This window comes from Pelophylax lessonae (genome assembly GCF_965119305.1).
Source record: "Pelophylax lessonae genome assembly, chromosome: 4".
NCBI classification, from domain to species: domain Eukaryota; kingdom Metazoa; phylum Chordata; class Amphibia; order Anura; family Ranidae; genus Pelophylax; species Pelophylax lessonae.
This window is the reverse complement of record NC_138771.1, coordinates 381790290-381811651: the sequence shown is the minus strand read 5'-3', so window position 1 is coordinate 381811651 and position 21362 is coordinate 381790290. Positions and strand designations below refer to the sequence as shown.

Sequence of the window (21362 nt, the reverse complement as noted above, 5' to 3'; positions counted from 1 at the left end):
AAACCAATTGCAAGAAGGCAGAAGTGCTGCGGCACTAAGGGAGGCCAGAGTTCTACTTAAATTGTTGACAATATCCCCTTGTCAAGTCAAGTCTTGGTGAACTGCACTGCAAGTAAAACGCAAGGAAACAAAAATGGGGGAGAGACTACAAAATTAAGTCTCTCTATAGTTTAATAGATTAATACATTTTTCCAAATTACCATGCTTCTTTGGAAGATCCACAGTGAATTTGTGTAGTACTTCTCTTGTATTTCCTTGAAGAGTTCCAAAAAGTGCTCCGCTACCATCTATTACAATGAATCCAAACTTGCTATCATCAGAAAGTAGAGCTGTGAGAGCCTGTAACAGAGTAAACATTTGCAGAGTACCAGCAATAGAGAAATAACCAAAAAAAAAAAAAAAAATTACGAACCTTTGTTTTAGGGCAAAAAGGATTTTGCTTATTATATAACCAGTTTAGGTTCAAAACACTCCTAGATTAAATGTTTTGGTACACTAAATTTAACACACTTTTGTATTTGAAAACACTAACAAACTTATAGAGGATCTATGGCCACGGCATACAATAATTTTATATTTGCAATATTGTTATAGCAAGAAATAGTTACTTGAAAAAGATGGATTTCTGTAAGAACGTTCCGTAAAATCCTTTTCTCTGAAGTAGGACAGATGCAGCTCCATCTAGTCAGACTATAGGGTTATGCTCCTCCTATCGGAAATCAGACAACTAAGCAGGAAAAAAGCTTAACCACACCTATTGGGGCTGTCCCTGCAGGCATAACCCCACACACCCTGCTATCAAACAGTTTAGTTGCAAGCAGTGTTTAGAATAGAAAAAACCCTATTCACTCAGAAGTAGAGGGGCGGGTGCTGCGTCTGTAGAACTTCAGAGAAAAGGATTTTACGGTAAGTTCTTACAAAAATCCAGTTTTCTCTATCGTTGGAGAGACGCAGATCCATCTAGTCAGACTATAGGGATGTTCCAAAGCAGTATATTCATGAGGAGTGGGAAGACAACGCAAACGGAAACGCAACTTCCCAAAGGCTAAACTTAGCCAATGAGGTAACATGGAGCTCAACCAGGAACAACTGGAGCTCACCTGAAAACACAATACACCCTCAAAGAGAAACAAAAAAAATAAAAATAAATAAAAAATACAGGTCTCTTTAAACAGCTGCCTGCAAAAACTTGCGGCCAAAGGAAGCATCCGAAGATGCAAACACATTACTTAGTAGAATTTTGTAAACTTATGCACAGATGACTAAGTTGCCCCTTTGCAGAACCGATGCCTGATGGCGAAAAGCCCAAGAGGCTCCCAACGGTTTCGTAGAATGCGCCTTCACCGGGAAAGGAGGAACCTGACCCTTCAGTCAATAAGCCTGAATTATCTGCCTGATTCATCATCTGGATATGATCTCCACAGATGCAGCCAATCCCTTAACGAGATCCTTCTGTAAGGATAAAGAGCGTCTGATTTCTAAAAGACTCAGTAGTCTCCAGATAGACCCTGATCACCAGAACCACATCCAAAGAGTGCAACGCAAATTCCTTAGAATGTTTGGGCTTAGGGCAGAGTGAAGGCAACACAATTTCTTTAATCAGATGAAAATCAGAAACAACCTAATCCACTTTATCCCTGTATATCTCTAGATAAGGTGAGCGACAGGACAACGCCGCCAGTTCAGATACTCTGCGAGCAGAAGTGATAGCCATCAAGAAGGCAGCCTTCTCGGACAACGAAAACAGAAATCTCCCGAATGGTCTCAAAAGGAAGCTTTTGACGAACAGAAATAGATTGAGGACCCAGGCAAGGACCTTCTGGGAGGAGCCATATGGCGCACTCCCTGTAAAAAAAAAAAGGTACGAATCAAAGCATGAGTAGCTAACGGGTGTTGGAAATATATAGCCAAAGCCAACACTTGGCCTTTGATAGTAGCTCAAAGCCAACCGCTGTTCAACTCCTTTCTGCAGAAAGGCCAAGACCCTAGCTATCGAAAACAAGCGAGGGTGCACCTAGTGATTCACACCATGAAATATACAATTTCCACGTATGATAGTAGATCATAGCCTTCAGCAGCGTAGGGTTTACAGAGTCAGAAAAACCTCTCTCTCTCTCTCTCTCTCTCTCAACACCTGGCTTCCAAAAGCCATGCAGTTAAAGCCAGCGACTGTAAAGCAGGATGGAAGATTGGACCTTGAGACAACATATATCTTCGCAGGAGGAAGTTTCCAAGGAGCATTGGCGACCTACCTCACTAGGTCTGCGTACCAAGACCAGTGAGGCCAGTCCGGAGCCACCAGAATGTCCGGAATCCCTTCCACCTCTATCCTGCGCAGAAGCCTCGGCAGGAGTTTCAAGGGAGGAAAGGCATAAATTACACCATACGGACCCCAAGGGGCCACCAGAGCATCTGTGGCATCGGCCAGAAGAGCGAGGCCTGGCTATGAATCTGAACCTTGTTGAGGCGAGAAGCAAACCGATCTACCTCGGGAGTCCCCCACCAAACACAGGAGATGAAACCCCTCCGGGTGCAGGGACCACTCCCCTAGATCCAACACCTGACGACTCCGGTAATCAGCTTGCCAGTTCTCCACACCTTAAATGTGTACGGCAGAGAGGGCTGGAATACATTTTTTCACCTAGGCCAGAATCTTGGACACCTCTTTGGCTGCCTAGACGCTCTTGGTGCCCCCCTGGTGATTGATTTAATCCACAGCTGTGGCATGGTCTGATTGAATCCGAACCCGGACAGTCTTGCAGCCGAGTCGTCCAATGGCTCAGACAAAGCTATATTTATGAGCTCCAAAACATTTATCGGTAGTTTAGACTCCATCGTCCAGGTACCCTGGGCACAGAGCTTCCCTGGCACCTGCCCCAGCCCCATAGGCTGGCGTCCGTGGTCCCCACCATCCAAAAAAACAGAAAGAAGGACTTGCCCTGGCATAGTGCTGGAGACTGGATCCACCAAAACAGAGCAGACCTTGTGTTGGAGATTAACCTATTCAAAGAGTCCAAGGACTTTGGATCCTTGTTCCATTTGACAAGAATCTCCCTTTGCAAAAGGTCTGGTATCGAACTGAGCAAACAAACAGCCTCGAATGTTGATACCATCAGACCCAAGGCCCACAAGTAAACTCAGAGAGGACACATTGTTCGCCAACAACCGAATCGCCTCCTGCAACTTTTGCAGCTTGTCCGGGGGAAGAAACACCTTGGCCAAGGCCGAATCCAAAGTCAAGCCCAGATAATCCTGTCTCTAGACCGGTGTCAGCATGGATTTCTTGAAATTGATGTTCAAACTGAAATCCTGCAAGGTGTTCTGACAGTGACCGCCAGATTCCCCAACAAGACTGAAGGAGAATCCGCTCTCAACAGGATATCGTCTAGGTACCTTAGTACCGCAATCCCCCGCTGGCGGAGCAATACCGGTGCTAAAACCTAACACGCTAGGAGCTGAGGCGAGACCAAAGGGTACCGCCACAAATTGATAATGCTCCTCTGCGACGGCAAGGCGAAAAAACCGCTGTGTCCAGCGTAAATAGGGATGTGTAGATATGCGTCCTTGATATCTATGGAGGCTCCCCGGCGCAGCAATTCCATTCCAAACTTCTGTACCCGCACGAAGCGGTTCAGGGACTTGAGATCCAGGATGGGAAGCACCCTGCATTCCTTCCTGGGCATAGTGAAGAGGTTTGAATAAAACCCTTGAAACATTTTCCGGAAAAAGGAACCAGTACTATCACTCCTTGCGACAGCAAATAGTGTACTGCCCCTCGCAAGTCCCTTAACCAGACTGGGGATAGTTGAAAATTGGACAGAAAGAACCTGCCCGACGGGTGAGACCTGAATTCAATCTTCTACCCAGATGGGATCAGTTTGTGAACCCACTTGTCCTGAATCAAGGAGATCCAGATTCCAGAAAGAAACAGACGCCCACCGACCCCAAAATCGGGTGAGGGCACCCCTTCATGCAGACGAGGACTTATCGGCAGGTCCAGATTGGCCAGTCTTTGCTTTCCCCGACCACAGCTTCTTGGAACCCCCAGAAGACCTAAATGATTTACCTTTTGCTTGTGACCCGGAGGCATGAAAAGAAAAGCCCCCCTTGGCCTTAGAGGATTGGGGAGGATGAGTGCTCTTAACCACCCCCCCCCCCCCCCCCGTGATACCTTTGATCAATTCGTCCAGAGAGGATCCAAACAGGCTCTCCCCTGAGGGGGGAAGATCAGTCAAGGCCTTTTTAGAAGCCTGGTCCCCGACCAGCTTTTCAGCCACACCATGCGCCTAATAGCAATTCCCACTGCCTATGCCCCAGCCACCAACGGGGCTGAATCCAGGGACCTATCACACATGAACACCAGGGCTTGAGTAAACTGGTCCAGTAGTTCCAACACCGCAGGGGGGAGCCATTCAGCTTCCAAGTTAAGTAACTTCACCCATTCTGTAGCAGTCTGCGCTACCAAAACATTCAAAAAGGTAGTCTTTAATATGTGACCTGCTACCACATGTAAATGGGGGGACAAGGATTCCACCCGTTTATCCACGGGGGTCCGCAAAAGTTGGAGACTCCTCCACCGGTACCAGAGTCACTTTATTCAACCTAGACACCGGGGGATGCCCTTTTGGGGGCTGTGGACACTGCCTCCGCAAAGGGGTAATTGCGTGGAAAACTCTTAGGCACCACTAACGTGCTTAATGCGCCGCCATAGGCCATTGCTCATCCACAATAGTATGAAACAATTCTGGGCATGGGAACACCTTGCCCGATTTACAGGATTTGCGGGAGCCAAACGACACCTGCGTACCCAGCACTGTGGTTCATCAGCCAATTTTAAAGTTTCCTGCACTGAACTATCAGAGCTTCCACCAAAGCGCGTTCCCACACAGCGGATGATGAGAGCAGGTCCTCTTCACCGTCAGAATGTGACACTGACCCCTCAGGGTGGTCTGCGTTTGCAGTGGCAATATCCATCTCAGAGTCCCAAGACCCTGCAGATGGAGGTGAGGGCGGAGGGCGTTTGCGACTGGCAGCACTAGAAATGACAAAATCTACCTTAGACATCAAATTTTGCAAAAAAGCTGCAATCTCTGGCTGAGACTGAGAACCAGAAAGTCCCGCAATCGCTCCCAGGGAGTCTGCAGGTGAAATATTATCCTGGGACTCCATGTTACACTTAAAATAATTGGGCAGTGTCTCTTTAAGATCGCCAAAAACGTGGCCCCACCGATATTAAGTGCGGGCTCACACAATTCCTGGTTATAAAATTAGAGTGAAAGAAAAACCCACAGGGAACCCCACGAAAAACGTTACAAGACCACCGAGAAGACCTCCAGCAGGATCTGTGCAAAAACAAAACTGACACCGACTGTACAGGAAGAGGAATTTTAACCAACTATGCCACATGCCTGTCCAGCCTAGGGACCTCAGGAAAATGGCCGCTCATGCATTCTCAGTGGGGAATTCTAGAAAATGGCTGCCCATATAAACTAATGGGAATATAAAAATCATGATCCACAGCAAAATGGCAGCCCCCACAGGGCACCATGCAGTCTTAAAGACCCAGGGTTTTTTGGGGGGACAATTTACTCACCATAGCACGGTACTAGGTGGGCACCATTCTGAAACAGATCACCTCCCACCCAGGATGGGGGTGCTGTCAGCCAAAGAAGCTGCAACTCAAGGCGTTCCAGGTTGTATGCGTCCCAGCGAGACTGTCCACTCGCAGGCTCATCCCCAACCGTCAGGGCACTGTCGTGGCAAGGCCTGGTTCTTGACTATAACCTGCTCACGCTCGCTGGCCAGGCTGGGAAACCTTAAGGATCTAGATTATCCAGTGCGAAACCTCAGCCAGCTGTTGCTTGTAGTTCCTCTGGATCTTGGTCCTCAGGAACTAGCGAAAAAAAAAAAAAATCAAACTAAAACAAACTTCCCTATAATAGCTAAGACCAAAGTCCCAGCAGGAAGCTAGGTCCTACTCAAACTAGGCAGAAACAAACTGTTTCATGATAGCTGGGAGTGTGGGGGATATGCCTGCAGGGACAGTCCCCATAGGTGTGGTTAAGATTTTCCTGCCTAGTGCCTATTCCTGATAGGAGCATAACCCTATAGTCTCTGACTAGATGGAGCTGTGTGTGTCGATGAACGATATAGAAATAGCCTTTCATATTGTGAATGCCAACAGTCTGTTGGTCATTTTTTTCAACAATTTCCCTGCATGCTTTGCAGCTTCCTCTCTGCTGTTTTTCATTTCTAAAGAACTATATATCCCATGGTACCTTGCTGCATGGAAGCAAAAAATCTAAGTCAGGCCCACTTCTGCATAGAAGTGAGCCCAATTTTGCACTCTCCAGAGTTAGTAAATAAACCCCTTGGTGCGCTTTCAATAAATGCAGCACATATATGCAGCCTGACAGAAGTCAATGGGACTGTGACTAAACGGATGGAAGATGCATGTAAACCATGCATACACCCGTACTGTGGCCAAACTGTAGCACACTAGTGTAAATCTGTTATGGACAGACGAATCTAAGTTTGAGGTGTTTGGATCACACAAGAACATTTGCGAGATGCAGAGCAAGTGAACAGATGCTGAAGGAGTGCCATCTGTCAAGCATGGTGGAGGTAATGTGATGGTCTGGGGCTTCTTTGGTGCTGGTTAAGTGGGAGATTTGTACAAGGTAAAAGGGATTTTGAATAAGGAAGGCTTGATCGGAGCCAATTTCCTCCTACAACAGGACAAGAACCAAAACACACATTCAAATTATGAAACAAGTATTTAGGGAAGAAGAAGTCAGCTGGTATTCTGTCTGTAATGGAGTGGCCAGCGCAGTCACCAGATCTCACCCCAATTGAGCTGTTGTGGGCGCAGCTTGACCGTATGGTACGTAAGTGCCCATAAAGCCAATCCAACTTGTGGGAGGTGTTTCAGGAAGCGCGGGGTGAAATTTCTTCAGATTACCTCAACAAATTGACAGCTAGAATGCCAAAGGTCTGCAGGGCTGTAATTGATGCAAATGGAGAATTCTTTGATGAAAGCAAAAAAGTTTTAAGGACAAAATTATTTCAAATAAAAATCTTTTCTAACCTAGTCAATGTCTTGACTATATTTTCTATTCATTTTGCAACTAATTTCTCATCTGATAAAAGTGTGAGTTTTCATGGGAAAACATGAACTTGTCTGGGTGACCCCAAAATTTTGAACGGCAGTGTACAGTGGGGAAATTTGATCCCCTGCAGATTTTGTAAGTTTGACAACTTAAGAAAATGAAGGGTTTATCATTTTTATCACAGGTGTATTTTAAGTGATCGAGCCAGAATATCAACCAAAATCCAGAAAGAAAAAAAAAAAAATAAATAATACAAATGTTATAAATGGAGTTGCAGTTCAGTGAGTAAAAAGTATTGGATCTCCAAGCAAAACAGGACTTCCTACTTTGTGGAGAAACCCTTGTTGGCAAACAGAGGAAAGATTATAGTTCGTGACCAGGTTTACACACATCTCAGGAGGGAATTTGGCTCTTATTTACAGATAGTCTCTAAATCCTTAAAGTGATTGTAAAGTCTTTTTTTTTTTTTTTTTTTTTAAACAAACATGTTATACTTCCTTCCTCTGTGCAGTTGGTTTTGCACAGAGCAACCAGGATCCTCCTTATCGGGTCCCTCGTAGCTGCTCCTGGCCCCTCCCTCCTATCGACTGCCCCCACAGCAAGCAGCTTGCTATGGAGGAAACCGAGCCGAACTACAGCTTCGTGTCCCCATTCAGACACGGAGCTGCTGTTCTGCCCCACCCCCCTCTCACCTGATTGGCTGACTTTGACAGCCGCAGGAACCAATGGAGCCACGGGTGCGTCTCAGCCAATCAGGGGAGAGAGTCCTGGATGGTCGAGGGACTCGTGGACATCGCTGGAGATAGAAGGGGTTCAGGTAAGTATTAGGGGGTGCTGGGAAGGCTGCTACACCCAGGTTTTTAATCTTCATATATAGAATGCATGAAGATAAAAAGCCTTTTGGCCCAATCTATTGCTCCCCTCAATGTGGCAAAGTCCGTCTGTACCATTAGCAGAGAAACAACCCCAAAGCATAATGTTACCACCTCTGTGGCTGACTGTAGGGATGTCATTCTTAAGGTCACAGTCAGCATTTGTCCTCCTCTAAACACAACGAGTCCCCCTCCTCAAGAAGGCACATGTACAGTCATGCCAATGAACATCGAAATGATTCAGAGAAGGATTGGGAGAAAGTGCTGTGGGTCAGAGGAGACCAAAATTTAGCTCTTTGGCATTAACTCGACTCGCCGTGTTTGAAGAAAAAAAAAAAAGGATTTTTTGTAAAATCCTTTTGTCTGAGTTTATAGACTGCTCCATATTCACCATAGGGTTTTGCTGCCTTCTACAGGAGTAGGACTAGGCTGACAAGACAAAAGCTTGGTTACGCCCCGTGGGCCTTCCTCGGCTGGCATAATCTCCCTCTTTGCTTAGAGATACTGTTTTGTAACAAGCAGTAACAGAAGCATAAAAACTTCTTAGAGGGGTGGGTGCGGTGTCTGTTGAACTCCGAGAAAAGGATTTTACGGAGAGTACAAAAAACCCTATTTTCGCTTCTGTTCATTGACAGCTCCATATTCTTCACCATAGGAATGTCCCAAAGCAGTGTCAAACATGGATGGGTGGGAACAAACCCAAGGTTAAACACAAGGTCAAACACCAATCCAGGTAATAGTAGCTCAACTAGAACAAGAGCCCAACTGGAAATATACACTTTAAGAACAAAAAAAAAAATCTTGAAAGCACACCCGGCAAAACTTTGCGGCCAAAAGGAGGCATCCGCAAATGCCAAAATATCCACTCTGTAAAACCTTGAAAAAAGGGACGCACCGACGACCAAGTGGGTGCCGTGCACACCTGCTCCGATGCCCAATGACGAAGAAGCACTAAGTGCCCGAGCAGAATGTGCTGTCACAAGGTAAGGGGGGAACCAGACCCTTAAGCGAATATGCAAAAAGTGGTCACCGCCTCCACCTATAACTGGTCTTCGAGGTAAGGAGCACTGGAAGGGTGGACGCAGATCAAAAAAACGAAGAGATTTCCAGTCACAACTTACCAACCAGTCAGCGACCAACCGAATTGACCTGTCTAACAGTATGCGTTAAAAACAGGGGTTTGGTTGCACACATTTGCAAATACATGCGTAAGCTGCAGGCCCCGACAAGGCACCCTGTGATCTGCAGTCCCAAACTCTACAAATTTAAAGAGTCTCTACAATGGAGAGGTGGGCTCCCTCTAGTCACCTGTCCTCCATCTATCCCATTAAATGCATGTGCTCTCATTGTAGACAGACACTCTTAAATTGTAGAGTTAGGGACTGCAGATCACAGGGTGCCTTGTCGGGGCCTGCAGCTTACGCATGTATTTGCAAATGTGTGCAACCAAACCCCTGTTTTTAACGCATACTGTTAGACAGGTCAATTCGGTTGGTCGCTGGCTGGTTGGTAAGTTGTGACTGGAAATGTCTTCGTTTTTTTTACCTTAAGCGAATAAGCCAGGGCCACCGTCTGTCTGATCCAACTGGAAATGGTAGCCAAGGAAGCCCCTTTCGTGGCCCGTCCTTAAGCACTAAGTGTGAGTGACCTCCGAAATGGCTGCCAAATAGACCCGAACAGCCCGAATAGCCAGAATATGCAAGGCAAATCCCCTGGGATAAGCCAGCCTGGGACGCGAGGATAGCAGCTCAATGTCCTCATTCAAATGGAAATCAGAAACAACCTTTGGTAGGAATACCGGCCAAGCTCACAGGACCACCTTATCCCTGTGAACAACCAGATGGAGTTGGCAGCTTTGTGTGGTCATTCTTCCTGACACCCTGTGAGCAGCGGTGATAACCACCAAAAAAGCCACCTTTGTGACAGCGCAACTAAAGGGGATCTCCCGTATGTCTTCAAAGGGAGGTTTTTAAAGAATCACAGATCTAGGTTCACATCCCACAGTGGCAGAGAACGTACAAGGTGGAGTAAGATGACTGACTAACCCCTTGAAGGTATGTACGCACCAATGAAATGGGAAGGCCAAAAGTGTTTTTTTTTTTTTAAATTACCAAGGCAGACACTTGGTCTTTTATGGTGCTCAAGACAGTTTCTGATCAACACCCTGCTGAAGAAAGGCCAGAACCTGAGCCTCCGCAAAGGAAAGAGGATGGGACTCCTCGAACCTCACACCAGGAAATATACGCCTTCTGCGTCCAATGAAAGCTTTCGCGATGTAGATTTCTTTGCCTTCAACATGGTCAGAGTCACTGAGCCAGACAAGCCCCTGTCCTTCAGCACCTGACTCAGTCAGGCCGTCAAAGTCAGCCACCCTAAAACAGGATTGAAGAACGGCCCTTGAGACAATAGATATCCCAGAAAGGAAGCCTACAGGTCCGCATACCAAGACCAGCGAGGCCAGTCCGGAGCCACCAGAATGATTGGAATCCATTCGGCCTCGATCCAGCTTCTAAAAGAAGCTGGAGCGGAGGAAAGACGAAAATCAGATAGTACCGGCTCAATGGAGCCACCAGAGCGTCAGTGGCATCTGCCAGAGGATTGCACGACCTGGCCACATGCCGACCTGGTGATCCACATAAGCAATGGCGTTGTCCGACTCAATCCGCACCAGTAGCTGCTCTGCCCCATGATCCAGGCAAAGCCGGATTGCTTCCAAGATATTGATGGGCATCCGTAGCAAGGTCGGGGAGTGCACCCACCAGACCAGAGAACACTGTCGCCCGACTCAGAAAAAAGTCACCTTGTCCAGCAACTTGGGACACTTGTCCCATTTGACCAGAATCTCTTTCTGAATCCCTTCTCTAGTGTAGAACTGTGCAAATGGTGTCCACCATTGAAGCGGTTCCATGAGGCCCAAACACTCGCATGCACGCCCGAAGGGACGACCGCATGTGGGCTAGCAACAGTTGAATCTCTTGGTCTGAACCAGGGCAACTTCCGAAGATTCAGAAGCCAGGCGTTCTACCACAAAGTCTGGAGAGCAACTGCCACATCGACTGTCAGAGCCGACAGACTCTGCTTGCAAGAGCAGGTCATCCAGGTACCTCAGCACAGCAATCTTTTGCTGACGCAGAAGCACCAAGACCGGGGCCAACACTTCCCTAAAAAACCGAGGAGTGGAAGCTAGACTGAAGGGTAACGCCACAAACGGCTAGTGCTCCTTTCTCACAGCTAGGTGGAGGAAAAAAAAACAAAAAAACACAGGGAACCCCCCTTAATGCAGGGACGCCACCACCGCCCGAAAGGACTCCATCCTGAATTATTGCACCCACACAAAAAAGGGAGAGGGACAGTATGCCTGCAGGTACCAAGGCCAGGGGCACCCACAGCCTGGGCATCAACACCCCCCTCCCCCATGAGCACCAGAACGCAAACCAGCTCAATTCCACACAGGGACGGGAACCTCGGAAGGCCTTGTGCCCCACACCGCATCCAGGGAAGGAGAGGAGGGGGCCCTTGCCCATCCAGCGAAGCGTGCGGGTAACACTCTCGACAGTAACCTCCTCATCACCGAAGTGGGGGAGCTGTCAGCTAGAAGGAACGCTGCGACTCATGCAGAGACCCGGTCGTACGCAACCTTGCAAGACTTAACTCGCGAGCCACCCGCTGTCCAGCAGGGCTATGTCGTGGCCGACCGAGCACCAAGCTACGGTTTGCGTGCGTTCGCTGGCCGGGCTGAGTGGACCACTGGAACTGCAATAGTTCAGCCCGTCGCTTAGCCCAGCAGTTGCTAGAAGATCTCCACAGGAAGAAATCCAAAAACAGCAGACCAAATAGAAAAAAAATGCTAGGGCCCAGCATGGAGACTAGGTCCTACTAGCCGAGGACAGCCCACGGGGCATAGCCAAGCTTTCGTGTTGTCTGCCTAGTCCTACTCCTGTAGAGGGCAGCGTAACCCTATTGTGAACAATATGGAGCTGTGTGTCAATGAACGGAGGAGAAATTCAGACTATGACCATGAGAACAGTATCCCTAGTCAAGCACGGAGGTGGAAACAATGCTTTGGAGCCGTTTCTCTGCTAAGGAGGTACAGCCAATGGATGGGGCCATGTATTGTAAAATCTTGGATGAGAACTTTCTTCCCTCAGCCAGAACACTGAAAATGAGCCGAGGATGGCTCTTCAGGCATTACAATGACCCAAACGATATCGCCAAAGCAACAAAGGAGTGGCAGTCAGTCTCCAGACCTTAATCCTACAGAAAATGTATAGAGGGAGCTGAAACTTCGAGCTGCCAGGACACAGCCAAGAAACCTTAAGGATTTAGGGAAGATCTGTAATGAAGAGTGGACCAAAATCTCTCCTGAGAGGTGTGAAAACCTGGTCAACTATAAAATGTCTTACCTCTGTGCTTGCCAACAAGGGTTTCCCAACCAAGAACTAAGTCCTGTGTTGTTTGGGGATCAAATTATTTATATTTATAATTTATAGCATTGGTTTTATGGGTTTATTTTTCTGGATTTTCAGTTAATATTCTGTCTCTATCATTTAAAAGAAACCTATTTATCATAGACATATTAATGGCAGACCATTCATTTCTTTGCAAGTTATCAACCTTACAAAATCTGCAGGGGATTGAATAATTATTTTCCCCAATCTACCTAAACTAATTCCACTGGCTCACCAATGAATTCACTGCAAAGGTTTTTGGATCCATGACCCGGGCCATACTTTGTTGATGAAGGGGCATGCCAACAGATCTATATCTGGTGTCACCCAGCAGTGACAGATGTCCTGGAACACGGAGGTGAAGAGACCATACCCCCAAATACAGGTGCCGGGGTGTGGACTGCAGACAAGGCTGAAAGTGCCTTTCAGCGCAAACAAGAATTAGGTCTGCTTCTTGAAGGGCAACACTGCCTCTGGTGCTGCCCTGATTAATTTAAGCCACAGCTGTGGCGCTGTTTGACCATCAGTCATGCGGAAACTGATTGGTCCAATGCAGCAAGGGACACATGCTAATGGTCCTCAGTTCTAGGATCCTGATGGAAGTCTGATAACTATGTGCCTTGGACCATTTCTGTTCCTAGGACACCTGTCAGCCCAATAATCTGGCACTCATTAGAATCATCAAGGTAAAAAGGACCATCCCGTTTCCAGTGCAGGCCTGGTCAGAGATGTCCTGGTCTTAGGACAAGAGCACATGGACCTGTTAAGAGACTTGGAGTTTGACGCAGTCAGTACACTGAGCTGCAGAGGCCTGGAGGGAAGCTGGGCAAACAACCTGCCTCAACTGAAGCCACCATGAAGCCCCACAGTTACATAGTAGGTAAGGTTGAATAAAGACGATTGTCACTCCAGTTTCAAACTGTAGGTGTATGTGTGTCAGTGTGGATAATTATTTCCCAAATCCCTGTATATTGTGTTCTTTAAGATGCACGTCCAAAAGTCTTTTAAATATATTTATACTCCTTGCCAACATACTTACTGCCCTTAATGAAAAACCCCTTGTGCAGCTTAAGGTTAAACAGCTTCTCCTTCAATCTCATTGTGTGGCCACTTGTCCTCTTACACTCCCTGAGACTGAATAGCTTTTTTCCTATGCTGGGATCACCATTGAGGTATTTGTAAATCGCTATGTCCCCTCTCAAGCATCTCTTCTGCACCAAGAATACATTTAGTGGTTGTAAAAAAATGCAAAAAAAAAAAATCACAGGAACTGATGTGATGAATATAAAATATGCTTCCTAGATATCTAGGACCTCCAACTACAGGACCAAAAAAGCTAAAGCCCTTTTTCTAGCCTTGCAATGTCTTCATACTCTCTAGCTCCATCTTGTCCCCTGCTATTGTCCAGGGCTTCTTCAGAGCCTGTCACATTGTCTGAAATCCCTACCAAAACCTGTATGGCAAGTCCTACTCTGTCTGCCTTTAGGTGATCCTGAAAACTCAAGCATCAATATATATGTCGGAGGAGGAGGAGGAGGAGGAGGAGGAGGAAAGAAAAAAAAAAAAAAAGGGGGGGGTAGCCAATATTGGTTACGTTTTTCACAGCAGAGCTGAAAAGACATCCAAAATCCTAGGATTGTCAGTGTCCAACAATCCTTCTGTAGATGGCAGTGTAACAACAGTGTCTAAATTCCTGCACCCTGATGACGAGAAAGAAATCCCTTTTACAGAGACAGAAATCCTAAAAACCCAAGCTGTTCTAATTCTTGTAAAGATTGTTCAAAAATCAAAGGACCAGAAACACAAGATAATCATGTCTGTGCACAGCATTTGCAAGGCCTGCAGGCAATTTCAATCTGGGGTCACATGTATTAAGCTCAGGAATGCCAGAACGGTTTATAAATGGTAGCAAGGGTTTGTGTATATACATTTGTCGAGTTAAATGTTGGCTTTCTGGTGGAATGGTGTTTCACATTTAGGTATCGCCACGCATGCTGGAGTAAGAAATAACTCTGGGGCCATCCTGTACAGCTAACTGTAAATTAAATCTGTTAAAGCGGAGTTCCGGGCAGAGAAACGTTTTTTTGTTGAACATACCCCCGGGACAGTCAGGGCTAGCACATTCCACAATGGCTAGCCTCTGATCTGTCCCGGTTCGCACTTACCTTTTAGAAGAAATACTTACTTAGAAATTTTCTTCCACAGCGTTTCCATCTCGGTTGTGGGCAGCTGAAGCCGGCGCGGTCCTCTTCTCTGTCTTCTTCCGCGTCTTCGTGTCCCAGAATGCACTGCACCGGCCCCTCTCGTCACTTCCGGCGCGGCATTCCTAAACAGCTTCTGGGCATGCCCAGAAGCTGTTTAGCAGGGGAATGCGGCGTTGCCCGGAAATGACGAGTGGGGCCGGTGCGGCGCATTGATTCCTGGGAGCTATGACGTTTAGCTCCCAGGAATCATCGCGAGGCAGGAAGTGACGGGGTGAGCCTCGGCGCTGGAGGAGGAAGCTGTCATAGGTGAGTATTTACGATCGTCAATAAATAGGTGAGTAAACAAAAAAAAAAAAAATAACTATCCAATTCCTTTTCAGGTGCGGCATACCTAGCGGAGGGGCACAAAAAAAAAAAAATCTTTTTTTGTGCCCGGAACTCCGCTTTAAGGCAAGGCATTTAAAGGTTAACCTATGGCCAATTTTTGGAAACACAAGTTTGCCGCCATTTTACAGGGCGTAAAATTTTAGGGCTTAACATGTTACAATTACAGAATGTATATCTGTATTTCAAAACTTCTGGTTGGTTAGCTAAAGAGAAGATGTAGCTTTGCAGCCAATACACACAGTCACAGCACTTACCAGTTAAAAGGGGTGAAGAGACCGCAAATTCTCTATTCAACACCAATAGGGAGCTATGTGGCAAAGCTGGACTATAGCTTTAGGTCCAAGGTCCCCCTAGAGCAGGTGTAGGCAACCCCAGCACTCCAGTTGTTGTGGAACTACAAAAGTCCCATTAGGAATTCCAAGACTAACAGTCTCAGGCATGACTCCCAGAGGCAAGATGGGAATTTTTAGCTTCACTACAGGAGGAGGAGTGCGGAGGTGGTCTACACCTACCCTAGGCCGAAGCACCCCCTAGGGTGTGGGTGTGTGTAAATAAAAATGTACCAACCAGTCAGGCATCACGTTTCCATTATCACTTCAAAAGAACAATGCAGCTACCTCACAATAGTTTAATCTTCGAATAGACATTCTCAACCAGGGTTCTGTAGAGACTGCTAGGTGTGCTCTGAAAGGTCGATGAGGGACTCATTTAACTGTCTGCATAGTTCCGAAGTGAACGGCATGACAAAACTATTAAGCTGTCTGTAAGGCCTGGTTCACACTGATGCACTGCAGTTTGGGTGCAGCACGATTTAGGCATGCTAATATTGACTTCTATTAGACCGTATGATTTCATGAAAGCACCTCAGTGTCCTGCATGCCTCATCTTTAATGCGCTTTCAGAAAATGCAAAATCTAACAGATGTTAATGGGAGTGCACTTAAAGCGGGTTCCACTCAAAAGTGGAATTTCAGCTTACTGTCTCCTTCCCACCTCCGGTGCCACATTTAGCTTCTTTCAGGGGGGAGGGGGTACCTGTTTTTGACATGTACCCTGTTCCCACTTCGGTCAGACCTCACCATGGAGAGGTATGTCAGAGGTTTGGCCCCCTACTCCTCCCTCTGCTTTCTGGCCAATTACCCAGTGCAGCGCGCTTTGCTCATGCGCAGTAATGACCCGGCCATGAAGCCGCAAGGCTTCACTGCCAGGTTCCTTTACCGGCAATGGCGACTGCAGCACCCGACAGCCGATGGGACATCAGCTGCAGTGCCAACATGGCAGGACTCCAGGACAGGTAAGTGTGTCATAATATTAAAATTCAGCAATTACAGTATGTGTATCTGCTGACTTTTTTTTTTGGGGGGGGGGGGGGGGGGGGAAGGGGGCCATAAACCTCCAATGAACTCTTTAAGCAGTGGTTAACCAAGACCTGGAAAAGATTTTAAGGGTTCCAATGGGGTAAAAAGGCTCAATGTTCCAAATGAAATACATATACCAAAACAATATTGAAAATAAGTTTAAGAAAATTTTGTACAATACCTCCGTATGAAATTTGTTGTCACACAAGTACAAAGATGTGTTGATTGGTTTGAAAGGCTCAAAATCAATGTTTACTTTCTTCTCTTTTCCTTCTTCTGTTACAATCGTTCCACAATAAACAACTAAGCCATTTGGTGGTACTGAAAAACACAATATGCAGCAAATGAACCAAATGCACCATCCATGTGTTTTGTAAGCAGATTACAATGTAAAACACAGTTCTGATAATTGTTACCATGATAATTGTGACCGCAACAAAGCAAAAACATTTCACAAAAAAAAAAAAAAAAAATTAGTATTTTTGCCATTTTAAAAAGTCGTTTGAAAGTTTTTTTTTTGCACAGAGCAGCCCAGATCCTTTTTGGGTCTCAGCCAATGGTCCTGACTCCTCCCCTTCCTCATGAAGTGCCCCCAAAAGCAAGCCACTTGCTATGGGGGCACTCGAGTAGGCTTGCTCCTGAACCGCGCTCCTGTAAATGGACATTCATTCAAACATGGACTTCCACCACTCCCCGCTTTCTCATTGGTTCACTGGCTGAGACAGCAGGAGCCAATGGCTCCCTCTGCTATTTAAGCCAATGGAGAGACAGACCCAGCAGAGCCTCTTCTCTAATACAAATCATTGGATCGAGATGGGGTGCAAGTATAAAGCCCCATGTACAATGCTGCTGATAAACGGACGTTTAGGAGTATTTGGGCATTCTTTCAGCAGCCCCTGAACATTCCTCTAGGTTATCTTATCTGGACATGTACACTGCGCAGTTTATAGTCATTTGGAGGCAGATAAGTTTAGCGGCATTTTATTTAAAGTAAAAAAATTGCATTCAGGATGGCAGTTTGGCATTTGAAATGCCAAATTATTGTAACAGCACGCAAATGCTTCTATAGGCGTTTTTAATGGGGAAACATTTTTGACCATTTGAGATTTTTCCCTGCATTGTAGGCATTTGGGAGTGTATACCCGTACAATCTAGGGGAAAAAAAAAAAAAAAAAAAGCTTCTAAAACGCTCATGAACACCACTAAACACGACATGTAAAAGTGGAAAAAATTGGCAATAAGTACTCGCATAGAATGAACCTTAATAGTGAAAGGAGGCACCTGACCCTTGATTGAATAGGCCTGCACTACCATCTGTCTGATCCATCTGGAAAGGGTTGTGGCAGACGCAGCCAACCCCTTGCGAGATCCATCCGTAAGGAAAAAAAAAGGGAGTCAGAATTCCTAAATGACTCGGTTGCAGCCAGGTACACCCTGATCGCCCGAACCACATCCAGATAATATTAAGGCAATCTCCTTGGACACAGGGAAGGCAACACGTCTTCATTCAGATGGAAACAAGAGACAACCTTAGGAAGGAACGACTAACCAGGTCGAAGCACCACCATGTCCGTTAACCCTTAAATAAGGTTAACTACAAGACAAAGCTGCCAGCTAGGACACCCTGCCTGCGTAAGTAATCGCCACCAAGAAGTCAACCTTCTGGGACAATGTAAGCAGAGGAATCTCAAATATTTTCTAAATAATTTCTGAAGGACAGTACCAATGTGAGGTCCCACGGAGGCAGCGGAGACTGCGCAGGTGGAGCCAAGTGGCGGACCCCCTGAACAAAGGTGTGAACCAAGGAATGCATAGCCATCCCCCCCCCCCACTTCCCCTCCAGCACTCTGGTTTTCCCCTGGATAGGCTTTGACTGCAGCTTGGGTCTGGGCAGCCCAGGAGCCCACTACCCCCTGGACAGTCAAGAGCCGGTGCAAAGGGTTCGGGTGGTGAAGTCCAGCCAGTTGAGGATCAGCATGAAGGACGGCCAGGAGAACAGGATGCCGGTCCTCATCTCCAAGATTTTTCCGGGACTGGCCATCCACCTCAGCTGCGTTGTGCGAGTGGGATGTCATCCTGTCCGTCAATGGGACCGACCTCAGGAACGCCACCCATGACCAGGCAAGCGCAGGTGCCGAATAAGGTGAGGAAAGGTGAGCCTAGGCACAAACCCTTCCTACCTAGCAATACACTGCCCCATATACCTACCTCCTCCACACCCACCCCTACACCAACTACCTCCCTCCCCTCTACCACCCACCGATGGACCAGGCAGTGCAGGTGCTGAAAAAGGCAGGGAAGGTGGTGACCCTGGAAGGCAAGGAGCCTAGGCACAGACCCTACCTATACACCCACCTTCCACTACCCCCTCCAACCTACCTACACCACCTACCTGCCTTTGAAGGGCAGACAAAGCTGATCCAAGCTGACCTAGCAGGTTAGATGGTCCTCTCTATAAAAAGGAAAATAAATGCTCAGAGTAAAAACCTAAATTGAGTGCAAGAGGCAAAAAAAAAGAAAAATCTAAAGAGACAAAAAGATGCTGAACCTGAATGCCTAAAAGGGCAAGCTATCCACAAACTCAGATCAATTTCACAAAAAGCCCACCATTTGTAGATATGGGGCACCACCTTCAAGCAGAGAGGTTGCCAGTGGGCCTATTCTAGGTTCACTTATCAGTGTTTTCCTGTTATCCACATTCGGGCAGGCTCAGCGGTCCATTCATTTGAATGGGCCGCTGTAGTTACAGCACCTCTCTAAAAATTAGGGATGCACCGATCCGATATTCGGATCGGATATCGGCACCGATATGGCCATTATAGCTGGATCGGGAGATCGGTAACATTGACCGATCCACTGGCCAATCTGGTTTTTGCTTAGTAATGGCTCAGCCATCCCTTACTTGGTGCAGTAGTAGTATGGGATCGGAGCCGCTACTTCCTGTATAGTCCCGGTGTTCCGTGAAAAAACCATACCCCGTCACTTCCGGTGCACCTACGTCATTGAACAGCTGAGGAGCTGACTAGTGCGCATGCTCGGAGGGTATGGATTTTTCACGGCACTGTGTGTAACGTTACACTTGCGGCGTTTACAGTAAAACAGCTCGGCTGCAATACGAGTCATCTCCACTCCTATCCCTGTCACTTCTCTGATCTCGGCTACTAAATATAACAGCGGCGGCGGGTGTATGAAAAGATAAATCACGGAGCCGAGATCTCAGTGATTTAGCTTTTTATACACCCGCCGCCGCTTTTATATTTAGTAGCCCAGATCAGAGAAGTGACAGGGATAGGAGCGGAGATGACTCATATTGCAGCCGAGCGGTTTTAATGTAACCACCGCAACACCTGAGTCGTTGTACCGTTACACACACTGCCGTGAAAAATCCATACCCTCCGTACATGCGCACTAGACAGCTCCCTCAGCTGTTCAATGACGTATCCTGAGCTGTGGGCATGCGCACTGCTACGCTGCTCAGCTGTTCCTGACAGGAAGTGACGTGGGAAGTGACGTGGGTATGCATTTCTCAAGGGGTATGGTTTTCTAACGTTACACTGGCTCACAGGCGGTGTGATATCAGATGCACTCCGCCTGTGAATGGAGGAGCCGTACACATGAAGCAGCGGCTTTGCTCTGTACTGCAGCCGCTTGCTTTGTGTGTAGCGATAGGTTCCGGTATCGGCGATTTCACAACGCCAGATATCGGTATCAGGTCCAAAAAAAAAAAAAAAGTTGGATCGGTGCATCCCTACTAAAAATGCAACTACATGGTGCTTCCGCACCATGCAGATTCATACACCTGATAACGTGCTGCGTTCCAATGGATGAGGGGGGGGGGGTCCCCCATTAAAACATAATGGCACCCCCCACCCATGTGCAAAACAGAAGCGCATTTTGGCTGAGGGAATGCACATGCTTTCCTGCACCCACAACAATGTAAACCTAGCCTTAGCAAGTTTTTTTTTTTACCCTTAGCCATGGGGGCCACCCAGAGTCAGGGCGGTACTCAGTTGACCTCTCCCTGGCCCTTGCAGGAACTTTAGAGGATGTCAGTGTAGGTCTGAAGATGACACCCTCAAGGGTCAAGGAAATTAGAAGCTCTTTAGATATGGCATCAACTTCCCAGAATCTCAAAAAGCTTCATACATCTGTGCAGAAAACAGACGCATGCAGGTCTGACAATTTAGATTCCTGTAACAAGCTAATACAATTTAAGCACAAGGCTCCAGGCAACTGATCCACACTCCTCAAGGAAGGCCGTAAAGGTTAAATGGGAGATCCTAGCTATTCTGACAGCTAATGCCATATACAAGAAAGCATGGGATTGGTTGCCCAAAGCAGGGTCAGCGTGCTATCTAGACAGACCATGTTTTGCGATTTCTTTATAGATCAGAAAGTTAGTCAAATGTGGAATAAGGAACTACAGTGCTTGCTAGTATGTGGCATTTCAAGAAAATTGTGGTGGGGGTCTGATGATCGGACACAGTTTATAAACTGTGGAACTAAGTTTGTTGTATTTGGGCTCCTTTACTCATGTGGGCAGAAATGTTGGCTGTATGTCTCATCCCCCTAGAGCAGTGATGGTGAACCTTGGCACCATGTTTTGTAACTATTTCCCACGATGCTCAACTACACTGCACAGTGCATTTGGGGTGCCAAGGTTCCCCATCACTGCCCTAGAGTATATGTAATATATTTGGCTATTGGTTTTAAACGTAGCTCTAGAATGTATAGGACTATACAGATGTTTGAATACATAATACTTGGTTATTCTTATAATTATAGATATTATACTTGAGGTTTTTTTTTTTTTTTGAGATTGCCATTTTTTTTACCCATATATTTATATACATAAATAGGTGACTTAGCTACCAAAGATTACACCTGACCTAGTATAGTGCGATATGGTCATAAATGGATGCTACCATTATCACAAGTAGCAAATATTTGTGGCTTCTGGAAACTAGCACTGTTGGAGAGACTAT

The 21362-nt window shown here is 46.7% G+C and overlaps 1 protein-coding gene across 1 annotated transcript in view; it reads right to left on the bottom strand.

Annotated features, from left to right (window-relative positions):
• Window positions 1–21362, bottom strand: part of ETF1 (eukaryotic translation termination factor 1) — a 157723-nt gene that overhangs the window by 75818 nt on the left and 60543 nt on the right. Inside the window, exons 3-4 of the mRNA XM_082255326.1 lie at window positions 16559–16698; window positions 201–339 (exon numbers count right to left, since the gene is read on the bottom strand). Of these exons, the coding sequence (XP_082111452.1) occupies window positions 201–339; window positions 16559–16698 (279 nt within the window). The remainder of the gene's footprint in view (window positions 1–200; window positions 340–16558; window positions 16699–21362) is intronic.